The 15,614-nt window shown below is 42.6% G+C and overlaps 1 protein-coding gene across 2 annotated transcripts in view; it reads right to left on the reverse strand.

The window, feature by feature from the left end:
- Positions 1-2,535: 2,535 nt before the first annotated feature.
- The window catches only part of LOC126278683 (uncharacterized), a 423,081-nt gene continuing 410,002 nt past the window's right edge, over positions 2,536-15,614 (reverse strand). For both annotated transcript variants that reach the window (XM_049978936.1, XM_049978937.1), the window contains 2 exons: positions 15,321-15,487; positions 2,536-4,217 (listed from right to left, as the gene is read on the reverse strand). In XM_049978936.1, the coding sequence (XP_049834893.1) occupies positions 4,098-4,217; positions 15,321-15,487 (287 nt within the window). In that variant the 3' untranslated portion in view covers positions 2,536-4,097. The remainder of the gene's footprint in view (positions 4,218-15,320; positions 15,488-15,614) is intronic.

Here is a 15,614-nt window from a genome sequence, read left to right on the forward strand (position 1 = left end):
AGAGAACGAGAATTTGCTTCTCGGAAGACGCTATTAAAATACACTCTATACTACATAACCAAATATCAGCGCCGATTTTTAGAGAAATACTGTGTTATGCATGGTTTGCTTCCAAATTATCGTGTGAAAGAGAGGTTTTTGAGAATGCTAACGAGGTTTGTTTTTCCACGGAAGACTTCAAAAGACCTTGTGTATGCGGAAACATAGCATTTATTCAATGCAGCTGGTGCCGTTTAACTTTAAGTTTTCCATATTTTTACGAAAAATACCATCCTGCAACTTGTACTCGTAATGTCGAAAGCGACGATTAATTGTACATCTTCCGAAAGCCGTCTCTACCGCTGTAACTTGGAGGTAACAAGTCGTTCCGAGCTCCTTCCATATATAAGGGATTTCTCAAATCACGGAGCATACATTTTCAGTATCGCTTTATGCTTTCGGTCGTTTACTAGTCGATAGTTATGAATATTGTATTATTTGTGATAATAAAAATTAGTAGACTGCCAAATAATATTGTAAATTTAATAAAAGTTCATCCGATTACACGTGTTTTGCCCATTATATCAATTGTAACATAAATAGTAAAGAAAATGACTGTTGTAAAGAAAAAAGAAACAGACGAACGGGGCTCGATCCAGTGATTACTAGGCTTGAACGGTAACCACTAGGGGGGCACCGCTTCATGGTAAAAATGGCCACGCACAGGTATATATATATATATGAAGACCGAAATTATCCTGCGATTTTCTCAATAACGCTTGGGAAGTACGTGCTACTGCTTACACATTTGGTTGTCCTCATGCAGTACTACGAGAGCACGAAGTTTGCAGTAAATCTGCGTTCCAAACGTCATGGCCTCTCCTTGTAAGCTGAGCAGATGACCTTAGATACAAATTTAAATTGTCAATTTTCTTCTTGTTCCGACTTTAATAAAATAAAACTTTCAGGGTGTATCCATAAGAGCGTGCAAAACTGTAACAGGACATTGAACAATTTGAGACTGGGAACCTGGAGTCGCAAAAGCCAACTTAAGGAGATAACTGGAATAAAAGCATATTAACGTGTACTTTTTTATTTACATTAGTTACAGTTAACTGCAAATACAATCATTGACACAATGATCGTACTATTTGTATCTTACAAAATGTGCTGGAACTGACTGCCATCAACCTCAATGCAAGCATGACATCGGCGAACAAGTTCTGGCATACCCTCACAAATACCCATGGTGTGTTTCCAATCACATCACAGGCAGCTACAATTCTGGCAATTCCTTGTTTCTTTGCAGGAAATAAAGAATGTACATGTAAATAAACAGCACAGTACATGTAAGCTTGTAGGCGTGTTTGTTTAAATCACCTAGAAAACAGAAATGCTAGACAAAACCGTAGAAAAGTTTACTTCCGTACGTCCTTAAACTTGCTTCTCCCACCCGTTGCTCAAAATTTTTCGTGGCTCGTTCTCCATGTCCTGCTACACTCTTGTACGCCCTTACGGAAACACCCTGTACATGATACCGCAAGCTACGTTCAAATAACCCGTGGAAACGCCATGAAACTTTCTTCTAGTAATTTTGAGGGTTGCTGTGTTCAAACGCACAGACATGACTGTCTTACATTTCTGTTAACAGTATAGATAGCATTGTTTCTGGCTTGTTCTTCAGTTTGATTTAGTTATTTCTTGTTTTATGTTACAGACTCCGTTGTCCCCTCTCGATGTTGTTACGATCAGATATAAAAACGCTCAGGTTTTTATGCTTACATAGCATGTACACACACGACACGATAAGGCATATATAGCTGCTGTCTCCCTTTTGAAGTATGCACATAATCCGAGATAACCAATATACTAGTGTGAAAAGCCGCACGTAGCGCCCTGGCTTTGAGGCAGTGGCTAGTGAACGTATAGGCATTAGCTACTAATTTCCTCCTTCGTGTCTTGTAATCCTCGCTGTTGACATATCTTACAATATTTCGCAGAGCAACTACTCGTGGTATCGCAGCTCGAATCTGAAAGTAGTACGAAAGTAGAGAGAATGACCAAATTTCAAATTCATTTATGTAAAATAATGCTGTTCTTATGATTATTACTGACAGCAATAAGTATGTGTGTATGTAACAATGCTCACACTGCCTATAAGTTTCAGTGACTTGAAAGCGAGCTTGAAATGTAATTAAAAAAGAAACAGGGTAATGAGGCTTTCGCATGTAGTTCACTGCTGTTAGTATGTTCTAAGTATTAGGAGGTAATTCAGATATTATCTTGATGCAAAAGAGTAATTTGCTGTCACAAATACATGGTGATGATAACATCAATTTACATATAGTTCTAGAACCTATGGGAGATGTTAAGAACCTAATGAACTTACAACATAGTGTAATGTAGTGATTACCTTCATATGTTAGGAGATGTGTTTCATCTAGCACAATTGCTTAACTAACTGTTTTCTTCATATTACGAACGAGTTCTTTGGGAAAATAAATGAATGATGCAGTCAGGATGCTAACATAAACCAATTTACATACTCTATAAAAATTCAAAATAAATCTTTTTATTTAGTTGTTAACAATACATAAAAACAACATGAAATATTAACATATACCATCTATCAAGCGTTATTCGAAACAACCGTCTATTTTGCTTACTGAACTTTATAGGACTGAATCTCTTTTAATACTATGGGGCAGAATATGCAAGGAGTTTTTTGAGTATCCATATTGCTTAGGACGAACGTAATATACTATTTGCACAATATTTTGCGATATGTTCAGCATTCTGTAACTATTGTAAGTCTGGTTAAAGATGTTATTCAAGAAATTGTTTATTGAAGATGAAATTTAACACCATTTAGGTTCACCGCTAAAAGAACGTCACTTTCTCTGTTTATTGAAAACGATGACATTTTCTCCAAGTATGAGAAAATGAGGGATTTCTTTTTTGGTCTGTGTCTTTTAAATTTTTTGATCTATGTGTTCCGTAACGGTAAATATGAATATCTATCCCAATTTCCAAAGTTTTTTAATCACAAGATACTCTAATGTATTAAGTAATGAGGGACGTTTAGCTTAATTGAAGTTTGAGATTTATTGAATAAATTATAATGTAAATCATACATTATGTACATAAGTATCACAAAACGCGCTTTGGAAAATAATGGTCGATCTTCTTCGAAACGGTTTATACTGTGCGCTGTGTACCCATTATTTTCCAACAAGCTGAAAACGATTAGCTGTTACATATCTATGTGCAAGTCCTGCTGCAGACTTCATAATGCATCGCCTTAAACAATGCCCTTTTTAAATCATGGATTGCACATACGAATGTCTCAGAGATATTTGCTGCTTGAGCCGCTGTAAGTGATATTCATTATACGGCTCTACGACACATGTGAGCTTTCGCCGCAAAACCCCTTTATAAGGGTATGGTTAACGGTTCCGAAATTTCTTTTTCTACATTTTTATTCCGTGATTTATTATCCTAAAATATTCTTAAAGAAACGTGGAGAATATATATGGCGCCCATTTTTATTGTCATGGATAATCAGTGCTGCTCTATGTGTGTAAACGCGGACACACAACCTTATAAAGTGGCTATGAGGAACAATACTTTTCGTAATATATTGCGTGTGACAATTCTGCATCTTTACGTCCGGAATTGAGAGCTATTTTAGTGCTTTCATTTTTTAAAATCAGAATTAACTATACATTTAGAAAAGCATCAGCTTTGTGCTGCAAGGAGAACTGTCGTTATCTTGAAAACAGCTAAAGACCGGCAAAGTACATTAATATCGAAGAAAGATTGTGTAACTTCATTGTTTAAGTGGGTTTCTCCAAAAGAATGGTTTATCACGCTTGATCGTTATATACTAAAATGAGTGTTAAAGTTGCCTCGGAATGTTGCGGTTTAGTTCGGAATGTCAAGTGTTTTCCTTCGCCCATCTATTCGTCGAGCACAGCCTGTGGGCGCCAACCGCAGCTCTTTTATCACCTCGCCTCTGAGCGTGGTGGCATCTGTCGGGGACGCGGGGAACGAACGACTGCTGTTTGCCGAAGCAGCCGCCGAGGTGGCGCGCAGTTGGATTTGTTGCCATCGTCTCTTCACAGAGTTGTCTCCGGTGGATTGACGAACGTCGGCAAAGACGTGGCGTGATTTGCGCTGTTAACCATCTGCTCTGCTAGCTGCTGCCTCCTCTTCTCTCGTTTCTTTTGTTTGCGATCCTACAAGAAGTAAATAACAGATCAAGGGACTGGCTATATATACATTACATTTATTTACAATAGCTGTCGTTTTTAGTGAAAAAAAAAACCAAAGGTTTAGGACGTTGCTATCAAATGACTTCCGTCCACTAAGCATAATAGAATTGAAATTATTTTATGTAAGCTATCAAAGGTAGAAAGTGCAGATTTTTCTAACTTAGCTAGATTAAACTATGACTATAAAAATAAATGAATTTTGAACAAAACATGAATCTCATAATCAATTCCCATAGACAAACAACAACAAAACCAAGTCAGCACAATGCGTTTAATATCACAATATCATTGTCGAATTTAGATTACAGATAACAGTTAACATCTAATGTAGAACGTTTTGGGTTCACATACTGAAGAGAATTTAAATTGAACGTAAAGCATCATTTAAAATTTCTTTAAAATATTATTTCTTTGCCTATTGCCCTTTGCTCTGGCTGCGCAGGGTAGGAACGGTCTTAGGCGTCTTGTCACGGTCCGAGCGGCTTATCCCCCGGCGGAGGTTCGATTCTTCCCTCGGGCATGGGTGTGTGTCGTACTTAGCGTTATGTTAGACTAAGTTAGATTAAGTAGTGTGTAAGCTTAGGGACCGATGACCTCAGCAGTTTGGTCCCACAAGACCTTACCAGAAATTTCCAATTTTTCTCTGGTTTTGCCGGCCGATGTGGCCGAGCGGTTCTAGGCGCTTCACTCTGGAACCGCGCGACCACTACGGTCGCCGGTTCGAATCCTGCCTCGGGCATGGATGTGTGTGATGTCCTTAGGTTAGTTAGGTTTAAGTGATTCTAAGTTCTAGGCGACTGATGACCTCAGATGTTAAGTGCCATAGTGCTCAGAGCCATTTGAACCATGTCACTGGTTTTGGAGGCAAACAATTAGTAAGGTGATCTATTTTGCTGCTTTTTATTAAGTAATGCTCTGAAAAATTGTTTTCTAGGCATCTTGTTTATGGGTAAATGTATAGTACCCACCTATGGTCAGTTTGAAGACAGTTAACGTTATACAGGGTTGGCCATTGATCGTGACCGGGCTAAATATCTCACTAAATAAGTGTCAAACGAAGAAACTACAAAGAACGAAACTCCTCTAGCTTGAAGGGGGAAACCAGGTGGCGCTATGGTTGGTCCGCTAGATGGCGCTGCCATAGGTCAACGGATATCAGCTGCGTTTCTTTGATAGGAACCCCCATATTTTATTACACATTCGTGTAGTGCCTAAATAAATATGAATGTTTTAGTTGGACCACTTTTTTCGCTTTGTTATAGATGACGCTGTAATAGTCACAAATGTTCAAGTACGTGGTATCACGTAACATTCCACCAGTTCGGACGGTATTTGCTTCGTGATACATTACCCGTGTTAAAATGGACCGTTTACCAATTTCGGAAAAGATCGATATCGTATTGATGTATGGCTATTGTGATCAAAATGCCCAAAGGGCGTGTGGCATGTATGCTGCTTGGTATCCTGGACGACATCATCCAAGTTTCCGGACCGTTCTCCGGATGGTTATGTTATAAGGAAACAGGAAGTGTTCAGCCACATGTGAAACGTCAACCACGACCTGCAACAAATGATGATGCCCAAGTAGGTGTTTTAGCTGCTGTCGAGGCTAATCCGCACATCAGTAGCAGACAAATTGCGCGAGAATCGGGAATCTCAAAAACATCGGTGTTGAGAATGCTACATCAACATGTATTGCGTCCGTACCATATTTCTATGCACCAGGAATTGCATGGCGACCACTTTGAACGTCGTGTACAGTTCTGCCACTGGGCACAAGAGAAATTATCGGACGATGGCAGATTTTTTGCACGCGTTCTATTTAGCGACGAAGCGTGGTTCACCAACAGCGGTAACGTAAACCGGCATAATATGCACTATTGGGCAACGGAAAATCCACTACAGTTGCGACAAGTGGAACATCAGCGACCTTGGCGGGTTAATGTATGGTGCGGCATTATGGGAGGAAGGTCAATTGGCCCACATTTTATCGATGGCAATCTACATGGTGCAATGTATGCTGATTTCCTACGTAATGTTCTACCGATGTTATTACAAGATGTTTCACTGCATCACAAAATGGCGATGTACTTCAAACATTATGGATGTCCGGCACATAGCTCGCGTGCGGTCGAAGCGGTATTGAATAGCTTATTTTATGACAGGTGGATTGGTCATCGAAGCACCATACCATGGCCCGCACGTTCACCGGATCTGACGTCCCCCGATTTCTTTCTGTGGGGGGATATTTGCTATCGTGATCCATTGACAACGCCTGTCAACATGCGTCAGCGCATTGTAAATGCACGTGCGAACATTACGGAAGGCGAACTACTCGCTGTTGAGAGGAATGTCGTTATACGTATTGCCAAATGCAGTGAGGTTGACGGACTTTATTTTGAGCATTTATTGCATAAATGTGATATTTACAGGTAATCAAGATGTAACAGCATGTGTTCTCAGAAATGATAAGTTCACAAAGGTTATGTATCACATTGGAACAACCGAAATAAAATGTTCAAACGGACCTACGTTCTGTATTTCAATTTAAAAAACCTACCTGTTACCAACTGTTCGTCCAAAATTGTGAGCCACATGTTTGTGACTATTACAGCGCCATCTATCACAAAGCGAAAAAAAAGGTCCAACTGAAACATTTATATTTCTTTACGTACTACACGAATATTTAATAAAAATGGGGGTTCCTATTAAAAAAAAAACGCAGTTGATATCCGTTTGACCTATGGCATAGCCCCATCTGGTTTCCCCCTTCAAGCTAGACGAGTTTCGATCTTTGCAATTTTTTCGTTCAACGCTTATTTCGTGAGATATTTGGCCCGGTCACGATCAATGGACCACCCTGTATATTTTAATTACAGCATCACACTACCCGTTTGGTCAGGAGAAATTAACTGTATTTTATCCATCACAGGTATAGCGATATCTACAAATATTATTAAAAGTGACTTAAACTTAGAAAGAGGTTGTCATGTAGTTGCAATGAACTTGAATAACTTTCATAGCAATATAAAGAACAAAGCTAAGTTTCAAAACAAGGTGTGACAGTTTCTTCCACACAACAACTGATTCTACAGGTCAGTTTTTATTTCAAAATTTGTAGCTTCTGTTGTGCTGAGGAGTCAGGGACTTACTTCTGTAATTGAACTCAATATTAATAAAAGCTTGTCTGGCTTCCAGCCGCGTCAAGTGGTTTAAAATCCACGTGCTTTCGGCCGAGTACTCCTCTGACATTGCCAAGTGGTGACTGTCTTCTGGTTGCTGCTGCCGTCCTTATGTAGCCGCGCTGCCTTCTGTGACGTCACTGGTACCCGCTCTGGTACAATGTATGGTAATGTTTGCGTTATGCTATCCCAAAAACTGTTAGTCCGTGTGATAATTGATGTCTCATCGAATGCAGTACGATGACCGTTTTCTAATGCATGCTGTGCTACCGCTGATTTCTCTGGGTACTGTAGACGAAAACGTCTCTCGTGTTCTGCACAGCGCTATTCTATGGTACGCCAATTCTGTCCGATATAGAACTGTCCACACCCACGTGGTATTTTATATACTCCTGGCATTCTGTGGCCTCAAGAGTTGTCGAGTTTTTGCTGGAGCCCTGAAGACCGAATCGATTTTATGCCTCTTCAGGAAACGGCTTATCTTTCTTGTTATTGAGTCACAGAACGCCAAGAACGCAACTTCTTCTAGTCGTCCTCGGAGTCTTGCTGCTTACGTATTTTCGGATAGATAGCCTGCGAAATATGACGGTTGTTGTAGCCGTTTTCCTTGAATTCTTTCCGTAAGTGGCTCCGTTCCTTCGGCAAGTTATCAGAATCTGAGACGGTTTCGGTTCTATGCACTAAGGTCCTCAGAATAAAACGATTCTTGGCTCCTCCAGCACACCACTACCTGATAGCCCCAAATGCTACCTGCCACTCCGGTCTCCTCCCGTTTTCCTCGTGCTTTGCAATGGTGACAGCTGCTATGCAACTTAACGCAGGTGGGGTCCACCACACAACCACAATGCTTCCACCCAGAGTTAGACAGGTTGGGAAACTGCTCTACTGGAATGGAAAGGGGTGGGGGGGGAGGGAGAGAAGGGGTGGCAGACTGGTGAGCCTGTGAATGGGTGGCTTAAGAGACCCTAGTTTGGCAACACCCTCAGTGCTACCTGCGTACCTTTGATGAGCACTTTAATATTGTGTCTATAGAGAGACTTCCACACCCATTCAGCAGAGTGGCACTCCATCTGCTAGCAGGTCTGCAGAACCTAAAGGATGTCGAAGGCGTTACCAGTCCTCATCCCTGTTGATGAGAGTGTCAGGGAGCCTTATCTCAATTGATACTCTAATAATGCTCTCCCACGTAATGACCTGTCCAAACGGGATATGGGAGACTCACGTGATCTCGGCACTTCACCCGAAGATGATGAGAATGTCACTCACTGAAACATCACAGAATTTCAGTGAAGCCGCTCAGATTGAATGTCAATAAGGTTTCGTCAGCTGTATAGTGTGCTCTCTCATATTTCAACAGTCTGTGCATCATATTCATTTCAACAGTTTGTGCATCATATTCTCTGAGTCAGAATTTGGAGCCAGCCAAACATTTGGATAAATCAGTATGGGAAACTACCTAAAAACTTCACTAAGGTTGGCTAGTATACCATCCCACAATAGTTAATCCGCTGCATGGATTCGATCTGGATGTGGCTCACCTCCCAGTCTCATAAGTTAGTGTGCTCGGCATAACATTACAGAGGTATGAAAATTATCAGACTCAAACAAAAAGTTTGATATTTTCTAGTTTCTCTCATTCTGGGATCATTCAGCCATGTGATATTATTGATTTATACTCGTACAATATGATGACTAAGAGAAATCTTGTACGTGCACTGTGGCTTGGGTACGTTCCAAAAACTATTAAACTCTTCCAAATGGTTGAAATGGCTCTGAGCACTATGGGACTTTACATCTGAGGTCATCAGTCCCCTAGAACTTAGAACTATTTAAACCTAACTAACCTAAGAACATCACACGCAGCCATTCCCGAGGCAGGATTCAAACCTGCGACTGTAGCATGAGGATATCCTTAACTTTATTATTGGGAGCACTTGGGAGAAAACAATGTTGGGAGCACTGCTTGAGCAGTCATTTGTTTTTGTTGTGGTGCTGATTCAGTAGTTGTTGCCTTTTATCTTTAATGCAACATTAAATAATAATTTATGCGTATTTATATTTGCGCTTTAGGCCTACAGGTATATGTAATTTGATTAATCCGCTCAGTAATGAGGTTTTCAGATTTTTTCGGTTGTGATTGGAGACGTGACCTGTCGCCAAGTGAAGCTGTGACTGTACAATTTTTACTGGAAGAAAAACAGTATTCACAGCATGTTATAGCAAACAGGTTACAAAGATACCAAGAATCTGTAAACCGCATTTGCCAGACAGCAAAACATGCCCTCAGCTTCAGTACCTCATGGCAAGCGAAGTGTTAATGCAAGAATAAACTGACCATGAGAACTCAACGCAAATTTATCCTGTTAACGAAAGGCAACAGAATAGCTACCAGTCAAGATTGAAATAAGTCCAGAGAAAGTATGATGTAGACGTTAGTGCCTCCACAGTTCGCAGAAAGCTTATTAGTGGAGCGCCTCTGCCAGATCACACACGCAAGAAAGCAAAACTTAGCCCTAAAACGGCTCAAAGATATTTCAATTGGCTAAAAGTCAGAAGTCAGTTTGGACATTATTAGAGCAAGGTATATAAACATTATTAACCAACTAAGATTCAGTATGTAGAAATTTCTTGGAAAGGTAATTGTTTAATTTGAACACAAATATAGCAAAAAGGTATAAAAGGAAAACCTATGTTCTGTACTACTCATATCAGTATATACACTCCTGGAAATTGAAATAAGAACACCGTGAATTCATTGTCCCAGGAAGGGGAAACTTTATTGACACATTCCTGGGGTCATATACATCACATGATCACACTGACAGAACCACAGGCACATTGACACAGGCAACAGAGCATGCACAATGTCGGCACTAGTACAGTGTATATCCACCTTTCGCAGCAATGCAGGCTGCAATTCTCCCATGGAGACGATCGTAGAGATGCTGGATGTAGTCCTGTGGAACGGCTTGCCATGCCATTTCCACCTGGCGCCTCAGTTGGACCAGCGTTCGTGCTGGACGTGCAGACCACGTGAGACGACGCTTCATCCAGTCCCAAACATGCTCAATGGGGGACAGATTCGGAGATCTTTCTGGCCAGGGTAGTTGACTTACACCTTCTAGAGCACGTTGGCTGGCACGGGATACATGCGGACGTGCATTGTCCTGTTGGAACAGCAAGTTCCCTTGCCGGTCTAGGAATGGTAGAACGATGGGTTCGATGACGGTTTGGATGTACCGTGTACTATTCAGTGTCCCCTCGACGATCACCAGAGGTGTACGGCCAGTGTAGGAGATCGCTCCCCACACCATGATGCCGGGTGTTGGCCCTGTGTGCCTCGGTCGTATGCAGTCCTGATTGTGGCGCTCACCTGCACGGCGCCAAACACGCATACGACCATTATTGGCACCAAGGCAGAAGCGACTCTCATCGCTGAAGACGACACGTCTCTATTCGTCCCTCCATTCACGCCTGTCGCGACACCACTGGAGGCGGGCTGCACGATGTTGGGGCGTGAGCGGAAGACGGCCTAACGGTGTGCGGGACCGTAGCCCAGCTTCATGGAGACGGTTGCGAATGGTCCTCGCCGATACCCCAGGAGCAACAGTGTCCCTAATTTGCTGGGAAGTGGCGGTGCGGTCCCCTACTGCACTGCGTAGGATCCTACGGTCTTGGCGTGCATCCGTGCGTCGCTGCGGTCCGGTCCCAGGTCGACAGGCACTTGCACCTTCCGCCGACCACTGGCGACAACATCGATGTACTGTGGAGACCTCACGCCCCACGTGTTGAACAATTCGGCGGTACGTCCACCCGGCCTCCCGCATGCCCACTATACGCCCTCGCTCAAACTCCGTCAACTGCACATACAGTTCACGTCCACGCTGTCGCGGCATGCTACCAGTGTTAAAGACTGCGATGGAGCTCCGTATGCCACGGCAAACTGGCTGACACTGACGGCGGCGGTGCACAAATGCTGCGCAGCTATCGCCATTCGACGGCCAACACCGCGGTTCCTGGTGTGTCCGCTGTGCCGTGCGTGTGATCATTGCTTGTACAGCCCTCTCGCAGTGTCCGGAGCAAGTATGGTGGGTCTGACACACCGGTGTCAATGTGTTCTTTTTTCCATTTCCAGGAGTGTAGCATCTGAAAACATGGGCTTATTTTCTCTTTAAATAGCTTGGTGGCGAGTAATTCCTTTCTACATTTCTGTCAAATTTTCCCTTCAAATAACTTGGAGTTGAATAATCTTAACCTCCGATACAACTAACCACTTCATTTTCTTACTATTTGTAACTCCAGCGATCCAAGCCCCTATGAACACAATTTTTATCTCTTAAATCACTGTACATGCAACGTTAAAACAGATATTTGACATCATTTACTAAATGCAAGCAAAGCGTCGTCCTGAAAATGGCGGCTTCAGTATCGGAACGCTACTTCAGCGCCCGTGAGCGGTCCAGTTATTTTTAGTAAGTCTATACATACAAAATACTAATATACTAGAAGTTACTAATATACTGTTCAACTGTGTAAAAAATTCTCTTAAACACTAAAATGTGTTCATTTTAGGAATCATGATATTCTGAGTTCGATATTCTTCACACATGCGTATATGAGTAGGTATGCTCGAAACGGTTACCAATGTTTTAAATTAAGAAATAAATAAATAATGTAACGCAGCAGAACCAAGAAATTTTGTTTACAACATTCATGGTACGATCACTTAGCCACCACGGCAACAGTTGGCATACGGACAGTTCATTCGAACGTCAACGTTGAGAGCGATAGTTCCTGATGTCATATTGTGGAAAAAATAGCGTGTCAGCTATCCTGAAGGTGCGTCTGAACGTAGACCAATCACGTGGAAGAACGCCACTTACGACACATGGAGCCATCTCTCTTCAGTACAGAGTCGTGAGACTCCATACTGGTTTCCTTTGAAGCCCACATGTATATATGCTGTTTCGGAGCAACAAAAAATTGAAAATTTCTCGAAACCCAATTGTTAATTGTACGATTTTTTGTTACAAAATGGCGGGAAACATCGTGTAGGTTGTTAAAGATTTATTGTATCTTGCGTATTATGAAAGTATGCCATTTCAAGGCAACGATACATTTAGGATCCATCAAAAACACATTCTTCTTGGTACAGTTCGTTATACTTGAATGTGAGTTAATAACATGTCTACGACTGATGCTTTGAGGAGAGGATAAGAAGCAAAGTATGACAACAAATCATTCATGGTTGGTGTTGCGCAATGAGTAGTGACACAGAGTCGCAAGTGAGGGGGTGATATGTTGCTAGTTCGTGTATGACTGGATTCAAATATATTTTTTGCTAACTTTCACATTCCAATTGGTTCTGACAGTTTCGATTAACTTAATATAAATAAACGTTCTATAATATTCGATGTTACGTAAACATAAGTGGACTCTTACTGGAAAGTGAGTATTTTCGATACGCTTTACTACTAGACAGCTTTCACTAGTTGCAGTACGATATTTTGCACTTTCTTGTTTCATGGCTTCTGTTTGATATGTAACAATGACATTAGGATTTTCCTAAAAGGGGACAATGATGATATAATATTTTTCTTATCTGGAGAACTATTGTTAACTGGTAACGCACTATTTGTTCAAAGTTCAAATGTGTGTGAAATCTTATGGGACTGCTAAGGTCATCAGTCGCTAAGCTTACACACTACTTAATCTAAATTATCCTAACGCCAAACACACACACACCCATGCCCGAGGGAGGACTCGAACCTCCGCCGGGTCCAGCAGCACAGTCCATGACTGCAGCGCCCTAGACCGCTCGGATAATCCCGCGCACCACTATTTGTAATGGACCTTTATAAGACGATATACTCCAAGGGCACACATGGTATTTACCTTTTTTCCTTATAACATGTTCATACACTGAGGTGCAAAAGTGGCGGGATAGCGATAATACACACATACAGCTGCCGGACCGAGCGAGGTGGCGCAGTTGTTAGCACACTAGATTCGCATTCGGGAGGACGGAGGTTCAAACCCGCGTCCAGACATCCTTATTTAGGTTTTGCGTCACTTCCCTAAATCGTTTCAGGCAAATGCCAGGATGGTTCCTTTGAAAGGGCACCGCCGACTTCCTTCTCCACCCATCCCTAGTCTGACGGGACGGTGCCCTTTGCTGTTTGATCCTCTCCGCCAAATCAACCAATCAACAGATGGCGGTAGTATCGCGTACACAAGGTATAAAAGGGCAGTGCATTGGTGGCGCTGTCATATGTACTCAGGTGATTCATGCGAAAATATTTTCGACGTGATTGTGGCTGCAAGACGGGAATAAACAGACTTTGAACGCGGAATGGTAGGTTGCAGGTAGAAATGTGAAACAGTCTATTTTGGAAATCGTTAAGGAAATCATTATTCCGAGATGCACAGTGTCAACAGGGAACGCCAAGAATACCAAATTACGGCATTCACTTAACGAGGTTTGGGTAGAGTTGTCGTTGCTAACAGAGAAACAACACTGCGTGAAATAATCGCAGAAATCAAAGTAGGACGTATGACGAACGTATCCGTTAAGACAGTGCGGCAAAATTTTGCGTTACTGGGCTATGGCAACAGACGTACGACAAGAGTGCCTTTGCTGTAGCACGACGCCGCCTGCAGCGTTTGTCCTCGTGCGTGACGATATCGGTTGGGTCCTTGAGAACTGGGAAACCATGGCCTGATCGGATGAGTCCCGATTTCAGTTGTTAAAAGCTGATGGTAGGGTTAGAGTGTGGCGAAAACGCCACGAAGCCATGGACCCAGTCTGTCAACAAGGAATAATGGTGTGGGCCGTGTTCACATAGACTGTACTGGATCCTCTGGACCAACTGAGCCGATACTTGACTGGACACGGTTACGTTCGACTACTTGGAAATCATTTTTTAGCCAGTCATCGACCTCGTGTTCCCAAATAACGATGGAATTTTTATAGGTGTCACAGGGCCGCAATTGTTCGCGATTGGCTTGTAGATAATTCTGGACAATTCGATGGAATTTTAATTTTAAAATCAACAGCCTCAGGTGCACAGATTACCTAGGTTTCAGTCGGGATAACCCAGCCTTCTTCAGAGTAAAAGTAACTACAATTTGTCCATATTGGAAATCGTGAAGCTAAAACTACAAATCCCTATATTATCATCAAACTGTAAAAACTTATATGAAACTACGTCGGCCCGACTTCGCGACCGCGATGCGGCAGTACTGTATTGGAACTGACCGTAGCGTCATGAGGCCGCCTAGGCGGGAATTCGAGGGAATGATTCGGCCATCCAGAACTTCCGACACGAATAGGATCGCACAGTCGTGTGACATAATCGAGATGTCATTTCGTGCATACATTCCTGCACAGACAACACTTTCGCAATTGTGGACGGCTTAGAGGTAACATGTCTCAACATTTCTACTGGGGTCTTCCTAAGACTTGTTGAGTCCATGCCACGTTTAGTTGCTGTACTAAGCCGGGCAAAATAAGGTCCGACACTATGTTAGGAGGTATTCCACGACTTTTGTCATCTCAGCGCAAGTATTGAAGTTCTTTTTTATGTTTATTACAGGCAAAACAACATGACTAGCATTTGGGCAAAGGTGGAAATGTGCATTTCAGTACAGCTAACATAGAAATTTTATGTCTGTCCATTTCGTAAACACTGCGATTTGCGAGTCAGATATAGTCGACAACTGGCGCAGAAGCGCAATGGGTTCACACATGCTGAGCCATTAGAACTGTTGACGCTCGTCGTATCGTTTCTGAGCGTGCGACAGTACGATGGAGCCGACACGGTCGACGTTGCCGTTCGAAATCGCGGTCCGTCTGCCGACGGCTTTATTCTGTTAGTGGACTTACCTGCAGGTATGCGCGCAGGTACTTGCAGGGGAAGATGATGCAGCGGCCGCCCGGCTCCTCACCGTCTATGAAGACGCCCCTCACCAGCACCGAGTTGCCGCAGCCCAGCAGCATCAGCAGGAACAGCGGCAGCGTCGCGCACACCCAGCAGCCCAGCTCCGGGTACTCTGCCGCAACACACGCGCACACACGCCGCTCATTGGTTGTAAAATGGTCTTTCACTAAGGACAACACTTTTTAAAACAAGAATTTCCAGTTTCTAATATATACTGACGGCAAAAAAATCGCAGCGCC

Source organism: Schistocerca gregaria, chromosome 6 (assembly GCF_023897955.1).
Source record: "Schistocerca gregaria isolate iqSchGreg1 chromosome 6, iqSchGreg1.2, whole genome shotgun sequence".
NCBI lineage: Eukaryota > Metazoa > Arthropoda > Insecta > Orthoptera > Acrididae > Schistocerca > Schistocerca gregaria.